Source organism: Lachnellula hyalina (assembly GCF_007821495.1).
Source record: "Lachnellula hyalina strain CBS 185.66 chromosome Unknown contig00149, whole genome shotgun sequence".
NCBI lineage: Eukaryota > Fungi > Ascomycota > Leotiomycetes > Helotiales > Lachnaceae > Lachnellula > Lachnellula hyalina.
Genome location: NW_022157263.1, coordinates 658 through 18031, shown reverse-complemented (window position 1 = coordinate 18031; position 17374 = coordinate 658). Strand labels below are relative to the sequence as shown.

Below are 17374 nucleotides of genomic sequence, written 5' to 3'. Positions count from 1 at the left end.
TTTTGACCTCGGCTCGTAGCCAAAATTATTCCAGTAGTATCTCGCTATCAAGTACCAGGAGTCAATCATCTTTGGGTTCAAAGAGCAGCTCATCTTCGAGCACCAAGAGTGGATTATCATCAAGCTCGTCCTTGCCTCGCTCGGCATATTCTCTAGACCTCGCCATGGGCCCCCATGGGTCCTGATTTAGGACCCAGACCCAAGCTATGGGGGACCCGACCCACCCCATGGGTCCTTACTAATATAGGACCCGAACCATAGGTATCCGTGGGGACCCATGGGTAATATCACATGATTAATAATAGTATTAATTAATATAGATATTAGTATAAATGTTAGTATAAGCTTATTTACTTATTTATATAAGAAGCTAGTTTATATAAGAAGCTAGTATATAATAAGCTAGGTCACATAACTAGCTAGTCTCTATAGTGTCCATGTCCAGCTTCTAGTCCAGCTTCCAGTCTGGCTTCCAGTCCGGCTTCCAGTCTAGCTTCTTTCATGGCCAGCTTCTTCTATGGCCAGCTTCTATAAAAGTACTAGGTAGCTGCCGGCAATTGACTCCTTAGCTCGCTTCTCTAATTATAATCTTAATAAGATTAAGATTTACATTTGGTTTCCGATAAAAGTACTAGCTAGCTGCCGGCAATTAATAACTGATAAGCTAGCCATAAAAGAAGCTGGACTGGAAGCCGGACTGGAAGCCAGACTGGAAGCTGGACTAGAAGCTGGACATGGACACTATAGAGACTAGCTAGTTATGTGACCTAGCTTATTATATACTAGCTTCTTATATAAACTAGCTTCTTATATAAATAAGTAAATAAGCTTATAATAATATTTATACTTATTATTACTATTATTAATCATGTGATATTACCCACGGTTCCCTATAGGTACCCATAGGAAAATGAAAGACCCAAGACCCGACCCATGGGTCAAGAAATTCCTAACGACCCGCCCATAGGGACCCATGGGGCGGGTACCCATGGGTTTTTGGGTTTTGTGGCGAGGTCTAATCTTCTCTAGCTCCTGGGACTGCAGGGGCTACAACTGGATCTCAAACTTCCAACTCAAGCCAAATAGTTTCAAAAAGCTCCAGTAGTTCTGCTACGGGGAGCGTATCAAGGTCAAGCTCTTCTGTAAATACGGTGAGCAGTGCAAGTTCTATAGGCAATAGAACATCATCGGCATCATTTTCAATTTCGATACCCGGAACCAGCACTTCATCTGCCTCACATTCGAGTGGCTCCTCCACAACGGCACAAACAGGATTATTAAGCTTCATCGGCTCATTTACAACCGACCCATCAATCTCAATAACACCAGTATCTTTTACGTTCTTTAACGTTCCAACAAGCACCTTTGCAAGCGCCGCGGCTAAGACATCCAAAGCTGTGCTAATAGGTGGCTTGTTCCTTGCACTCCAGCTAATCGATAATGGCTCATAGACCCTAAACTAAAATCTAAATTTCTTGATAATATCAAAGAGACCCAAGAGGAGACTACTGCGTTAATTAATGATCTAAGTGTAAAGCCACCAGACACCCCAGATTGTTCTAATACAAAGCGAAAGAGAACTGGAGCTATGCGTCTGTCCGAAAGACAAGTCAGATCTATACTTCGTGATAGGAGTATGATACCGTCCATAGGGAGTGTCGTTGAAGATGCTATCCATGATATTGGAATACTCCTCAATTGTGCGAAAGACGTTACAGACAACCTGGCTGATAAAGTTAATAAAATTACGCCTAATCTTGGTGTAACTGAGGACTTGACTGATACCCTAGCACAAATTGGGCAGGAACTGGAAGATGATGGGGATGACGATGAGAACAAGTCGTCTTCAGCATCCGTATCATTGTCATCCAGTAGCTCCTGTTCAGCGCGGGTTACAAGTGCCTGTGATACATCCTACTTGATCGTTACGCCAACCGGCGCTTCAACAGCCTCTACATCAACCATTATAGGCTCATGCTCAACCACAACCGCTTGCTCTGCTTCAATAACCGGGTATAAAACAACGACAACGGCTACAAATTCGGGGGTATTTACAGTCTCATTTGCTGGCGACGACTTTGCCCCTACGGCCTGGTATACCCAACAGCAGTTGTTAATCTCCGCCATCCTAGCCGATACTACAGATCCGCGTGTCACCTGGAGCAGCAACGAAGTTAGTTCCACGGCCAACGTCACTTCAAGCAGCGGTTCTAGTGGCTCGAAAACCGTGTCATCCTTGACCCTCCTCATAAGCACAACATCATCCGGATCAAAGTCAGCAACTGCCTCTTCGACTACCGTATCATTATCAGGCTCCAAATCTTCATCAGGCACCACGACTTCTTCGGCATCCACATCAACTTATAGCGAGTTACCATGTTACAACTGTGCGGACCCAGTGCATAGTGTCGCAGACAACTGTACCTGCAGCAATGGGGCACGTACGCCAGTAGCCTCCTCAACGGGAACAAATGCCGGCTCTGCATACCAGCCATGCCCATGGACCGTTGCTCCGGCCCTTCCAAGCACAACAACACCACCCAAAAACACCATCCCATTCCCCTTCACAACGACGCTTCTCGGCGGCCAGGTCGAGGCCTGCGAGACCTCAACAACTTCATACATCGCCGACTACGCCATCACCCTATGCGCGGGCAGCATCACAACGCTTGTGACTAGCACAGCAACGCAACCTGTACCGACACCTATTCCAACGTGTACTTTGTGGTCTGATTGTCCTGCTACGTACTGTTCACCAGAAGGCCAGGCCGGCTGCGATGATGATGGGAACTGCCGGGTTTGCGTAAAAAATCAATGCGCTTGCGCTACAGGTTAGTTTTATATTTTGAGATTGCAAGCATTTGAAGTTCAACCCAGATCTGTATGACGATACGTAGAAAGAAAATGGGTTGGGATGATGGAGTATGGAGTATGGCGAGAAATTTGTTTCCTTCGTGCATGTACTTTAAAAGACACGATACAATTAAATCCTTGTCTTCCAGTACCCCGATTTGAGTTATTCAGTCCTGCATTTGGCCAGGTGAGCTTGTGCAGCATCTGATGTCCGTACACCGCTGAAAAACCTCCCTACTTTGTTTGATTTGATGCGAAACAACACGAAAGAAAAGAAACAATTGGCTTAAACAGGCCTCTACAGGGGCAGCCACGATAACAGGGAAAAGCAAAACGGGGGCACAACGAGGTCGAGGTACCACTAAAGCGAAGAGCAGATAAAACTGCGGCTAACGCAGCTACGATAGCAAGAGTAATAGAAAAGCCGAGAGGAAAATGAAACGCTTAGAGAATAAAAGGAAAAGGCAATTAGCATAACAAGTGGTGCTGAGTGGTGGTATAACGTCCCCACAAATTCAGCGAATAATTGCCGAAGCAGCGCTGATCTTTTAGCGCCTCCTTGCCATTACCAGTAAGTCTTCAGGATCCCACTCCTCGTTCGAATCCTTCCCCATCGGCGGATGCAACCACTGATGTAGACTCTCCGCACCAGACTCTCTCCAAAGCTCTTGTTTAAACTCATCGGCACTTGGCACCCACGCTGCGCACGCTCTACCAAACGCTCTGAGCCCTTCGACGGGCTTGACGCAGTTACTTTTGTACCGGCCTAGGTCGTAGTCGTGGCTAGTGATCAGGGCAGAGGTTGGGCCTTCGAGGAAGGCGTGGTTGAGGCCGGAGTTTTTCGCACTGCCGCAGATGACCACGGAGTGTTTGAGGAAGTGAAAGGGACCAGCGCCGTGCATCACAGCCCAGTAGTAGGCCTATTGACCGCCCATCGAAAAGCGTATTACTGCTTCGAGGCTTTTAACGCCGAGGTGTTAAGTGAGAAGGATTTTTTGGGAATTATGCAATCCTGGTCGTCACAATTTGTATTCAGCAATCTTCCTTGAATGCTGATAAGCAGATGACAATGTTTCAGAAGCAGCCTACCTGGTACCGAAGAGAGTAGTTCGCAGGAAAATCAGCATTATTGGAAGGGCTTGAACTCCCTCTGTTCCCAAGCATAGCAACAACAATAACAATATAGTCCTTCAAGGCTCCAGACGTGAAGTTGAATTGTGCTCGCTGCATTTAAATGATTAAGCTGACTTAAATGTGTTCAAGTGGGTATCATCGATTTGACTCTCGACGATTCTGACGATTAATCTGGGAAGTGGCGTTCGGGGGACCCCAAAAGAAGTTCTTCGCCAGAGATGTTCAAAATTGTTGCGTGGCGAGTACGTTGGCGAACAGATACGGCACATACATATAACAGGAAACACCAACCCTCTAGCCCCTGCCCGGCCCGATTCCATAGAAACCTCCACTATTGAAGCTTCTAAGGATGAATCCACGCGCTGGCGCATAGCACATTAACCTAAACCATATATACTTGAAGATGAAGATATAAGTACCAGTTCACACAGCTCTAACGATAATATTATTAAGGTCACATCTACTAAGAAGCCGTTAAACTCCTCTAAGCGCTCGCTTAAAACCGTCAATGACCAAGGCATGCCACATAAACGTCTCAAGGTTGGCAAGGAAACCACTATTCCCAACAGCCAGGTCGACTCACCCCAAGATGCGAGGACTTCTGGTGATAAATCCAAGGCCCAATCGAAACGGAAGACACGCTCCAAGTCTAGTGAACATTCGTTAAAGAGCCATATCGACAAAGAATCTGGATGGTTAGATGCTGCTTCACTAAGCTGTACAAATCTTTAGGAGCGCTCCTTACGGAATACAAGAAACCTCTCGGACCTTATAAAGCTCGAGGATGAAAGTGCAAAGTTACTTGCAGATATCTCAGCTGAGAATTTGGCACCACTGGCACGCAAATTCATTATACAGTTTGTTAAGGTGGAGGAGAGAATGCGGAATCAGACAGGTACGTTGTATCGAAATGGGATTTATGATTTTAATAAGTGTGAATCAATGAAAAAAGTCCTTGAGCTGTGGGCCTTGGAGGATAAGAAGGTCTTGAAGCGTATTGAAAAATCAAGTCAAGATGTTAAAGAGTCAGGCCAGTCCCAGAATATACCCAGTACTAAAGTCCTATTGTGATTTAATGTTTCAACGCGAGAACCAATACAATTTTGCAAAGTTTTTGTATTTGTCGTGCTTAAGAGTACAGAACAGTAAGTTAGAAGTCAATCTAAAATACAAACTTACTTCTGAACAACGTCATCTATAGAACAAGAACCCGTGCAATAAATTACACCTCCTTCTGCATGCATCGCAACTGTCAAATTTAATCTAAGCTTTCCTTGTTCCTCCCCGGCCCCATGAGCTGCACATGCCATTATTGATGTCAGCGCTTTCACATATGCTCATAGATCCATAGACGTTAAAAGCTCTTGTTTAAAAGCACTGAAAAGTGCTGTGTCCTTGCTGGTCAGTGTCTAAGAGATAGAGGCTACTTTCTAGACAGCATAAAGATGGTTGTTCGGGACAATTCTGGTTATTACCAAAGTCGTCGTATGGTAAGGGTCCCTGGGCATCTTGTCGACTATCTAGACTGAGGGATTTGCGGACTTGATATGGGGCCTGTGGTCGTGCCATATGTTAAGATTCGGAAAAGAAATTCTCCAACATTAAATCAACACACTGGGAAGCTCTAAGAGCAGGAGAAGAGGTTTGAGTTTGGCGCATTGATTTTCGAATGTTTTCCTACACCATTCGCCAGGGATATCACCTTGACCGTTCAAGTCTCGTTTGAGGTTGTCTATTGGGCTCAAGTTTTATCGTCCTCGCTTATTGCCGAGCCCCTATGTGTTCTAGTGTTACTACCTAGGTACGAATTCGTTAAGTATGTATGAAGTAGATTGATAGCGTCGGTTATTGGAAGCTGCATTAAAATCGCGAAGGCCTTGACTAATTAACCTTCTCGTAAGCTTAACTACACATCATCTATATTTTTTGAAGCGTCCGAGTATCGAAGCAATATTCACAAGGGTGACGGCTGATTCATCACAGTCAGGTTCACCGAAGGAGAAAAGCAATAACATACCAGCTACAATAAATCTCTACCAACCCGAACAAAATACAGACTAAGGCTTCCCGAAAAAAACATAAGGGGTGCTGGCCATGAAACTTGGAAAAGCAAACTGTTCTACAAACTGTTTTAACGAAACACCACCCACAGTAATCAATGCTTGCCCCTTAATGTCCAACTTGCAGCCACCCAGTGCCCATTGAAACATATCCCAGGATGGAACAACGTCATCGCTAGGACGGCAATTATCACCATCGGCCCCTCCAGCACCATAAAACTGGTCTGATTATTTGCGAGCGCTCCTCCGAACCCACCAGATAGTTCAGCAACACGATACACAGACCGAATGAAAATGGCTACGGTGGATACCGCCAGTGCTAAGGAATATGTTAGTCCTTACCTCCCTAGTAATAAAGTGGAAGACTCTACTAACCATATTTGAAAACTCTAAATGACCCGGTACTTCTCAAATCCATAAAACGGTCTTGTTTAGGAGAGTGTCTCACCTGCCAAGCATACTCAAGGCAGAGAATCATAAACAAGACCAAGCTAGAAACTTGGAGCGCTAAGCCCGCAACCATGATGTGGACACCAGCATCCGAGGTAGCCTGATCACCCGACGTGGCGGTAATGCCCCCACCGGCACATTGCAAAACCAAAGATGCAAAATCGCAGCTGATAAATGTGAGGGTATATGTGCGAGGCTGAAAGCGAGAAAATTCGGTGCCGTATGCGACGATAACCCGTGCGAGGCAGAGGTAGAGGGCTGCGGAGAGCAGGGTTGGGCCGATGGTGAGGCAGATGAGATAGCTTGAGATCGTGAGCAACAATTTCATATTTGAGATGCCTCGAACAGCAAAACCTTACATTAGGAAGTAGTTGAAGTTGAAAGGATCTGAGTGTAAAAGAATCCGGCCAAGGTATCCCGCTATTTCAAGAAGACCACCAACTGCCATGGTGGCCAGAAACCCCCAGGTGCGATAACGGATTCCTAGATATACCTGAGCGAGCCACAGAATCGCAAAAATAGCAAGATAGGTTGCATTGCCAGCCAAGGAGGGAAGATAATCGACAAAGGCATCGTCAATGGGGCAAGTGGCTAGTGTACAAATGATGTACGTGCTATTTCCGTCGGGGAGAGACATTTTATAAATTGAAGCTGGTGATGTAGGTGAGAACGAGATAATACTCAAGCAATAAAGGATGAAGTTGAATGGTCAATACATTTATATATGCTCAGAGTTGCAGCAATTTCGTCCTCGCCCCCTTACCAGCAAGGATGCCTGCCGCAGTGCCGTAAAGGATTTGGCAAATGCCAAACTGGAGAAAAGTCCATTGCTGACGCGGCCACGACTGGAATAAATATACTACTGCGTCTAGTAAATTTAGCAAGGCAACTTTACTTTGATGATGGCAGATGATATGGTGTTGCGTTGCGTCGAAGATATCTCAGCCGTGTGAGCCTCGTGGGGATTGTGGAAACAGGGGTCGATTTGAATGCGCTGATTGGCTGCGTCGTCAACGCGAATCAGCCACCTAGCATCAAACTCAAATACGCTTCGGATTTATCAAGCCACAAGTGCCCTAGCCTTCAAACCTTCTTTAGACTTAATGCGACCAGCACAGGAACATGCTGCCTGGAAAGTCCGTAGATATACAAAGTAGGTGACTGGCTCTGTCGTCTCCTTCTTTCGGATCACGAACTCTTTGATATGACGTGACGACTCGATCGCTTGGACGGGCTATGGCGAAGAACAACCCCAAACCGACGAAGCGGACAAGGAAGGGTGGCCAACGAGGCAAGACTGGATGTCCAACATGTCGGTAAGTGCCCTAATGCCTCCTATGGGAGAGGAGGGCTATGTTCGGAAGCTGATAGGTGTTCCAGAGCTCGACACGTGAAGTGTGATGAGCGAAGGCCCTCCTGCTTGCAATGCACTTCAACTGGACGCAAATGTGATGGATACGAATGCGTCAGGACTCCAACTCACCAGGAGGCTCCATTGTCTCTTGAACATACCCGATTTTATAACAGCAAGACCAGTCCATGGAACGATTGTCGAGTCGCCTTGACTCCTACCTTAGGGCTTTCTTCAAATGAGAGAGGCAACCGCTTCTTCTATAGTTTTCTTCACGGGTGCGTCCCATCTCTTACAGAAGATATGGACTCCGAATTTTGGCAAAGGGCCATCCTGAGAGCCGCTTCTTCTCCGGCTGTACAGCATGCAGCCATTGCCCTTGGTGCTGTGTATGAGGAGCACGTGGCACCTCAGAAGTCCCGTGGTCGTCTCGCATCAAGCCGAAATGACAAGAGAATCGAGTCTCCGCTTTACTACGCCACTGCAATTCAAATTCTGCAGCATCGCATCACAGAGTCGTCCCAGACTCCGGAAATGCTTGAGGAGATCATGATAGCATGCCTAATATTTATTGTCATGGAGATCCTCCGTGGAGATGATGTAGCTGCTGTGACCCATCTCGACGGCGCTCTCAAAATCTACAACTGTTTACAACCTATTGGCAACACCTTTACCCACGCGAGGGAAAATCAGGCGGCATTTAACATGAACAATGCACTTAAAGGGCTCACCAACACCTTCTCACGGCTGGACGTCCAATCTGTGCTATATATGGGTTCTCGAACTCCCTGGTCACCCCAAAACGGAACTTCAGTCTGGTCTCCCACAAATGAGGACATCCCTGTTATGTTTGAGACCTTTTTGGATGCTCGAGACAGTTTATATGCGCATCTCACGAAGATAATGAGCTTCGTCACACCTCCAGAAGGCGCCAATAAATGCTTCCCGGGGTGGAGTCCCCATCCAGACCGTGGGTTTGACATCTACACCATCTTTCATGGTAGTAAATACCGAGATTATAAATTGCCGAAAGCTGCTACGCAACGTCGAGATCTAACTCGAATTCTTTCACGCTGGAAGAGCACATTTCAGGGATTCCTGCAGAAGAGGACGGCAAAAATACCTGAGGCTATGGCAGGTTGCGCTTTGCTTTGGCTAGCATACCATACAGCGCGGATTCAGTTAGCTGTTTCCTATACTGATGATGAATGCTGTTACGATGAGCAGCTGCCATCGTTCAAGAAGATTGTGGAGCAAGCTCAGACGTATCTAAAATGCACAACTCATTCCTCGCAGTCACAGCTACCCAGAGACACGACTAAGAAAGTTGCGGGCAACATGCCGAGCCTTAAGCCTAAGAAAGACAACTTCAAAGTTTATTCAACCGTCTGTTATCCACTTTACTATACGGCATTGAAATGCCGGTACAAGCCTCTTCGTCAGCTTGCTTTAGACATCCTACGGAATACAGACAGGGAAGGCATATGGGACGCTGATATGTTGACCAGACTCGCTGAATTTGTCGTTTCTGTCGAAGAAGACTCCATTGAGCCAGACTCTCACAACATACCCGCTGATGTTCCTCACTTTGGGGTGTCAGAAAAAAACAGAATCCATTGTCTCTCGTTGAGCATCGATAAAGCCCTACGAACTATCTGGCTCAGATACAGCAGAAGAAATATAGCAACACAAGGAGAAATATCCCGCAGTTCCGACCCACTCAAGCGATGGAAAATTGACAATACTATCTTGACATGGAGGGCTCCTGCCACAGAGAGTGCAGAAACAATTGACCCAAGACAATGTCTACCAGATTTGCCTCCTTCCGCTACTCCTTGGGAAAATCAAACACTCTCTTATCGATCTCCCCAAGCTCAATATTAAAGAAACGATTTACAATCCCAGTCCTCGTTGCTACTTCATAGAAATCATATCCAACAACCGTGTCGCTCGAATCTAGATACACCGTTGCCGGGCCGAAGCCCTCACACACAATCTTCCACTGCCACATAATCAGTATCAATCTCATTCAAGACCAGCAAAATTCGGAGCTCAAGACTCACACTTGCGGCTACACCTAGCCATCTATCATCCACCACGCCCGCAAAAACAGCATTGCTCTTTACCAGAATATCCTCTTCAAACAGGGTCCAAGCCGGCTTCACAAAACCCGTCCAGATCTTCGGCGCAGAAGAGACAGAAGGCTCGATTGTGAAGAGGGTATTCCAGACGAAGTTATCGCGATTAGTATTCGTGTAATCGAATAGAGAAGATACGATAGATGAGTCGTAGGTCGAGTCGGTGCGGAGCTTGGACTGCGTGGCGGCGTGGTAGAGGTAGCCGGAAGATATTTGCGAGAAAGAGGACGACCTTGGAGGGATGTTGTTAGCTGCAAACAACGGTTCAATAAGTGGAATTGTGGGTATTGAAGAACTTACCAAGCATGCTGCTGCCAGTTACATTTGAATTCAGCTTTCACGAGCGGAGGATCAGGCTGTTTGAAGGCGGGCGAGAAGAGCTCGTAAGAGGCAGGGAAAGAAGGCTTTTCACGAGTGGTAGAATGCATGATGGCTTGAGTTGGATAAGCAAAAGAGAAGTGGAGAGCTGCCAAGAGCAAGAGGAGGTGAAGCATTATGGTTGAGAGTCGAACGAAGACGTGGGGTCTGAATATTTGCAAGATAACGCTTTTGTTACGCCTTGGGAGGAGATGGACAAGCCTTCTTTTAAGTTACAATCATTGTCATAACTTTCGTACTCGGATACTCAGCCAGCTTGGGCTCCACCTCTAGAACAGGCTTGAATTCAAAACCTCCAGGAATACTCCCCTCTCATTGGGCTCGCCGTCTGTCGCTTGATCGCCGAAAGATTACGACGTCGCCGGGCTCAAACATGAAGCAGCGTCCCCACTCCCAAGATGTTCCGCGTCCCCGATATCACTTACCAGAAGCAGATCTTCAAAAGCTTGAATAATATACCAGCTGCGACGCCATTTCAAATTCCTCCACGATCGTTGACTTCGGAGGCGTCACTAGTGCCGGCAAACTGACGACGTAGCCAATCAGGGTCGAGTATTTTGGGCTCGCTTGCAGCCCACTTACTGTAGTCAGGGGTAATCGACTGCGCCCTCCCTCTCCCGGGTGTCGTTTTATCTCGTCCTGGAATCAGTTCCGAGACAAGACCTTGATGCTTCGTCATTTGGCGCTCCAACAACTACAAGACAAATCGACGCCCAAGTCAGTTCGACCTCCCACAGTGACCGCTGACCCAGAGATACAATCTGGTTGAGAAATTTACAAATTCAGAATAGACAGAACTCGGAAAGGTCCACCGCCGAAGTATACAGAGATAACTGCAAACATGGCTATTGAGCAAGAAGGCTTAGGAGTGCAAGCACATTTCACTGGTATGGGCTTCCATTTTTTCTTCCCAGGACTAGCCAAATGTCACCCGGCTTCAAAGGCTAATTGCCTTCTTCCGCTCTAGGAGACGGACGCATAGCCATCGATCTCGACCGGCAATCAACGATATTCTCTCCGTCACTCAAAAAACAACTCCACGAACAAACCAAAGATGTTGTGACAGAGGACTCGAAACCTACGTATGAAGGACACTCAGAAGATCGCTCTATCCTCACAACTCAAGCCTCAGCATCGCAACAACCACCCTCTCGTCTCAACATCGTCATGCACGCAGTTGGCTCTCGTGGCGATGTCCAACCTTTCGTAGCACTCGGGCTAGTCCTGAAATCCACCTACAACCACCGCGTCCGTATCGCCACCCACCCCATTTTCAAATCATTTGTCGAGGAAACCGGCCTAGAATTTTTCAGCATAGGTGGCGATCCACATGAACTAATGGCGTTCATGGTTCGTAGTCCTGGGTTGTTGCCGAGTTTGGATGCTCTGAGAGGAGGGGATGTGGCGAGACAGCGGAAGATGGTGGCGAGCATGATGGAGGGATGTTGGAGGGCTTGTATTGAGGATGGGGATGGAATGTGTGATTTAATGGGGGAGAAGAGGATTGTTAAGGGGACACCATTTGTGGCGGATGTGATCGTTGCGAATCCGCCAAGCTTTGCACATGTGCATTGCGGGCAAAAGCTCGGTGTACCCGTGCATTTGATGTTCACGTAAGTTCGATTTCTTTTCTGCTGGTAGCCCTCTTTCATTAAGAATGTCCTAACCTTTATACTCACCTGACCCTTTTTTGCTGTCTAAGTTGTTTTCATCTGACCTTTGTCCTATCTGAGTTACTTAGACTGTCTTAATCTCGCTAACTGGGATTCAATTTCTAGGATGCCATGGTCAGCAACTCAAGCTTTCCCTCACCCGCTAGCAAATATCAGACCTTCGACTGAAGATTTCGGCCTGGTAAATTATGTATCCTACGCCCTGGTCGAAACGCTCCTTTGGCAGGGCCTTGGTTCTCTTCAAAACAGATTTCGAGAAAAGGTCCTCGGACTTGAACCGATCAGGTTGGCTTTTGGACCTAGGATGTTGAGCCGACTGAGAATCCCGTATACATATTGTTGGTGAGAATATCCAAGATAGGAATAACTTTTCAGTCGAGCTAAATATGTGCCATAAGGTCTCCTTCGTTAATCCCAAAGCCGCGAGACTGGGCATCACATATCTCTGTTGCAGGGTTCTACTTCCTCAATCGAACGACAGAATACGCCCCTGACCGAGCTCTTGCCGAGTTCCTTCAAGCTGGGACAGTTCCCATATATGTAGGCTTTGGCTCAATTGTCATTGACAATCCAGAAGCTTTGACCAAGACGATATTCGACGCAATAGAGCTAGCTGGCGTGAGAGCAGTGGTATCCAAAGGTTGGGGCGGCCTCGGTTCACGACAGCTTCCAAGCAACGTCTTTCTTATTGGAGATATACCCCACGACTGGCTCTTCCGCCGTATCTCAGCCGTCGTCCACCATGGTGGAGCAGGTACTACAGCAGCGGCGATTTCGGCTGGGAAGCCGAGTGTTATTGTGCCTTTCTTTGGAGATCAATTCTTTTGGGGAGCGACGGTTCATAGAGCTGGTGTAGGCGCAAAGTCAATCCCGGGAAAAGATCTCACTGTCAGCTCTCTTGCTATGGCTATCATTGAGGTAGTGCAACCAGCTGTGCTAGATCGAGCGGACATATTAGGCAGGTGTATGGAAGCCGAGAATGGAACAGACGCTGGCTGTTTGAGACTGCATCAGCAGACGGAGACGCAGTGCCTGAAATGCTGGATTGCTCCGCGGCGAGTAGCTGTATGGAAAGTCAGGAAAAATGGGATATGTTTGAGTGCATTCGCAGCTACTGTTCTTCTCAACGCCCGCATTTTGCGCGTGCAAGACTTGAAGTTGTGAGTAGTTCTATCTACCGTCCTCGAACAATGTCTGATAGAGATTTAGAGTTCGACATATAGAGTACGACCTTGAAAGCGGGCCTTGGGACCCCATCGCAGGGGTAGTCTCGTCGTGCCTGGGAATGGTCAGCAATATGACGAAAAGCTTGGCCGATATTCCTATCGCAGTGGGCCGAGCGAACAAGGCACGTCCTATAGATAGAAGCATCACCCGAGGTTCACTTAATGTGGCTCAAGGCACCATTGTGGGTACGTCAAAAGGAGTTGGTCGGATTCTCCTTGCCGGCTTCCGTTCCCCGTTTGAAGTGACGTTAATGGCAGCGCGTGGCTTTCACAATATACCGGCGTTGTACGGTGATGGGTCAGTTCGGCCGCCAGAAAGAATAACTGGGATTGTGAGCGGCTTTGAGGCCATGGGAAAGGTAAAGCGCTTTACCGTCCTTGATGGAGTTGTTTTTAACGGAATAGGAAATTGGATACAGTCTATACGACGGCATTTCGGGCTTATTTCTGCACCCAATGGACGGCGCTCGACAGCAAGGGTTCGCTGGCTTCAGTAAAGGCCTTGCAATAGGATTGGGTGGAGTCGTTCTCAAGCCAATAGCTGGTAGGTGTTGCCCATTTGTAGTCGACCCGTGTCCTGACCTCACAAACAGCTGCTTGGGGTATTGGTGGCTATACATATGAGGGGGTCAATAAAGAATTGGAAAAGCTCTTTGGATCGTCTGTCAAAGGTCACATTTCGCTTGCAAGGTTGGCTCAGGGATCCAAGGAGTTCAATGACGCTTCTAATGAAGAGATCGCCGACGTGGTCAGAGCCTGGGAAGAAGTTACATTTGAAAATAAGGCTTTGAAAGAAGATAATTCCCATAGCGTTTGATTTTCTTGCCCTTTCCTAAATGTCGAGTAGAGTATGGATAGAAAGGAAACATCAAACTGACCAACTTATTTGTGATGATATTCCGTTTCCACCGTTCTTAGAATTGTGAAATTAGAATTCATTCCATTTCCGCTCTTTCCGGACTAAACTTACCCAAAACCCCCCACACGGTCCCCCATACTGTGACAACAGTGATCTTCGGTATTGACCATTCAGGTTATTGTCGAGCAACCAATGCTAGCGCTTTCCCATACCCAAGCATGAGTTCATCAGATAAAACAATATCCACCGAGGGAATAATTGTAAGCTCTTGCGAAGCAAAGAATAGACGGATCTCGTCCCAAATAAAATTACGCCGTTGATAGGCAGTGTCATCAACCTCGACGATCATGAATTTGACCTTATCCGCATCATTAACTCCGTAAAGCCAACCACCGCGAAAGATGTCGAGCAAGTAGAAGTTTGACCGACCATGGTCGCCGGACATTAAAGGTGGATCATAGTCGTTTAATGTTCCAGGACCGAAGCACAAAGTGTCCTTCGGGAAGTCGAAATATATTCTCGGTCGGTCGGAGTACAGTCCGAATGATGGTTGGTAGATCTTGAGCCCTTCTGAACGCGAGTTGTGACAGATGTGAAGAACCCGAGGCACATCGGGGCTTATCCATCCAGCGAAAGTGCAAATGGTCACTCGGTTGATCTCATTATACTTCTTTCGAAACAACATCGTGACATTTCGAGGCCATGAAATGGCACACTGCCAGACTTTGAGTTGCAGTTCGATCGGTAGTGCGGGGAAACACGTGAAGCTCTGGAGTTGGAGTTTGGGTCCTGACTCCATAGATGTTTCAATTTTTGAAAGAGATTCGAGGAATTTAAAATTCAGCGTGGGTTATACATCAGAACTCTAGTAGCAAAGTTTGGTGTTTTGATATCCAACGACGGGTCGCTGTTGGAAAATAGAGTGAAGATCAGGAAGATCAGGAAGATCAGGACAGAAAGGAGCCGCCTCGCTTACCGCGCGGTGCTAATAAGAATTAGGAGACGTATCGTTTGTTGTGCGGTGCTGTGAGGTTATCTCGTCGCAGCCATCGTAGATCTTAATAAAAACAAGTCTTCACCTTGAATCGAATATACCCTGCCCTCAGTGCCAATGATAATGAAGAGCGCGGCGTCGCTTACCGCGTGCTAATTATAACAGGAAAGGTCAGGATGGGAGAGACATTGCGCTCCTAAGCACAACCAAGCTGACTCAGCAGTGATCGTTTAGCGCCCACTGAACCCCAATCGTGCCTTGCGCTCTGACGACGTGAATCTCTAACATCCAGAGCCTACTTCCCATCTCATGAACGAATAGCTCTCAAATGAGCAAACTGCGCATACTATGCCTTCATGGCTTTACCTCCAACGGTAGCGTGCATGCGCATCAAGTTCGCCACTTGACTTCTTCCCTCTCCAACGACTTTGATTTTCTCTTCCCAGATGGACCTGAAAAGGTCTCCCTCTCTAGTCACATGGATCCCTCAAAAGCCGCTGCCAAAGCCTGGGTCGACTATGTCTCCGCCAACTCATCAGGAGCTGGCCATCGTGCATGGTGGTTTGCGCGCGACCCAGATCCAGTGACGAAGAGTCCTGGGGGTTTTGAAGGACTGGAGAAGAGTTTGAAGTCAATAGGAGAGCTGATCCAAAGGACTGGGCCGGTGCATGCAATTTGGGGATTTAGCCAGGGGGCGTGTTTTGCAGGGATGCTGGTGGCACTACTTGGAGAGAAGAACAGAGAACATCCGATGAGAGTTCATTTCCCGAAGGAACAAGGAACCCCAGCTGCGGGGATTTTTTTCTCTGGGTTTAAGGCGAGATTTGGGCAGTATGATAGTATCTATGCTCCAGGCATTGAAATTCCGACTATGCATGTTATGGGGAAAAAAGATACTGCTGTGAGTATGGAGAGCAGTGAAGGTTTGGTGAGAGTCTGCCAAGGTGCGAAAGTTTTGAAGCATTTGGGTGGGCATGATGTCCCAAGTTCAGAGGGCGATCGAGAAATAATTGTCAACTTCCTGGGAGAAATTTTGAGAAGGAATGGCAAGGAGTCACTGTAATATTACGAATAACTGTTCCTGCACTAATATTACGAAGCAACAATCAAGCAATTGAAAGAGGCCGTGGACTTGCAATCAAACATTCTTAGAAAGATATATCAGATAGAATATGAAAGACTTATATTTAAGAATGAAAGTACCAAGGGTAGAAAGCCTTGAATATAATATCAACAGGTTACAAATCGTGATCTGAAATTGTGTATAATTCTGCTTGGTCACCGCCAGATGTTGGATCTGAAATGTGGGGGTATTTGGTCCAACCGGTGTTGAAGGCGAACTCTTTGTAAAAGTTGATCCTCTCTAGGCCTTGCTGGCCCTTGAGAATTACCCTTATGACACTATCTATCAACGGGGTCGTTGGCGCTTATGGATACAGGGTCAATTAATTGCCTTTGAAGACTTCTGGGTCCAACGAGCTACCCCTCAGCCCATGACGGTGTCCATGGCCCCCAACCCTATTCAGCATCGAGGTATAAATTCTTGCGGCAGCTACACAAATAATTCTACCGGTTCTGGCTCCAGCAACTCAACTACTTAATCCATTACCTTGGAGACCGGCCAAAGTAACACTCATTCGGCATCAAGGCAACCGACAAGCACAGGACTCACGTCGTCTAGATCAAGTAGCCTGTCTTCGATAAATACAACTTTAACAATTTCTACTGTTTCTATAATAATGACAGAAACCAACAATGCTGGCGCAGTCATAGGCTGCACCTCAGTTTCAACCTTATCCTATGGTAGCAGCAAGTCAGAGCTTGTTTGCATTGGGGCTGGGATTCCCCTGACAACCATCGCCTCGATATACTCTGCCTGGAAATCAGGAGTATCAGCAGCAGCAGCAGCAACAACCACTGCTAGCAGTACATCATCTACGACTACAGCATCACCCACGCCTTCATCGACAGTATCCCCTTCAAGTCCGTTAGGCAATCTAACATGTTACGGGCCCGGAGGCCAGGCTGATGCCAGTCCGGCCACGCCACGCCATCCATTCCACTCAGTATCGGGTAAGTTTCGATTTCATCTCTTGGCATAACAAAGAACACTAACTGTCTACCCCTATAGCAACTTCTCTGCTGCACACATATGCGGAGCAAAGGGACCAAAGGGACCAACCTATAGCTCGTCGTCCAGCTATGACCAGGGTTATGCTGGCGGTAGGTTCTGGTTCGATCCCAAGATCCTGGACTTC

The 17374-nt window shown here is 47.1% G+C and overlaps 5 protein-coding genes across 5 annotated transcripts; 2 read left to right on the top strand and 3 right to left on the bottom strand.

Annotated features, from left to right (window-relative positions):
- Window positions 1–3401: 3401 nt before the first annotated feature.
- On the bottom strand, window positions 3402–4077 carry LHYA1_G008445 (uncharacterized protein; the record flags this gene model as incomplete). The annotated part of the gene is made up of 2 exons (XM_031153365.1): window positions 3402–3773; window positions 3943–4077. Coding segments are annotated over 2 exons (507 nt in total), but the record flags the coding sequence as incomplete, so codon positions are not given.
- A 2065-nt stretch (window positions 4078–6142) lies between these two features.
- Window positions 6143–7134, bottom strand: RSB1_5 (Sphingoid long-chain base transporter; the record flags this gene model as incomplete). Its single annotated transcript, XM_031153364.1, has 3 exons — window positions 6143–6366; window positions 6423–6799; window positions 6857–7134. The coding sequence occupies 3 exons, from the start codon at window positions 7132–7134 to the stop codon at window positions 6143–6145; spliced, it is 879 nt and encodes a 292-aa protein (XP_031002824.1).
- Window positions 7135–11205: 4071 nt separating this feature from the next.
- UGT80B1_4 (Sterol 3-beta-glucosyltransferase) lies at window positions 11206–13201 on the top strand (the record flags this gene model as incomplete). Its single annotated transcript, XM_031153363.1, has 4 exons — window positions 11206–11251; window positions 11332–11977; window positions 12143–12218; window positions 12458–13201. The coding sequence occupies 4 exons, from the start codon at window positions 11206–11208 to the stop codon at window positions 13199–13201; spliced, it is 1512 nt and encodes a 503-aa protein (XP_031002823.1).
- A 1096-nt stretch (window positions 13202–14297) lies between these two features.
- LHYA1_G008442 (uncharacterized protein) lies at window positions 14298–14807 on the bottom strand (the record flags this gene model as incomplete). Its single annotated transcript, XM_031153362.1, has 1 exon — window positions 14298–14807. The coding sequence occupies one exon, from the start codon at window positions 14805–14807 to the stop codon at window positions 14298–14300; it is 510 nt and encodes a 169-aa protein (XP_031002822.1).
- Window positions 14808–15444: 637 nt separating this feature from the next.
- Window positions 15445–16179, top strand: LHYA1_G008441 (putative hydrolase; the record flags this gene model as incomplete). The annotated part of the gene is made up of 1 exon (XM_031153361.1): window positions 15445–16179. One exon carries the CDS (start codon window positions 15445–15447, stop codon window positions 16177–16179), a length of 735 nt encoding a protein of 244 aa, XP_031002821.1.
- Window positions 16180–17374: the final 1195 nt, after the last annotated feature.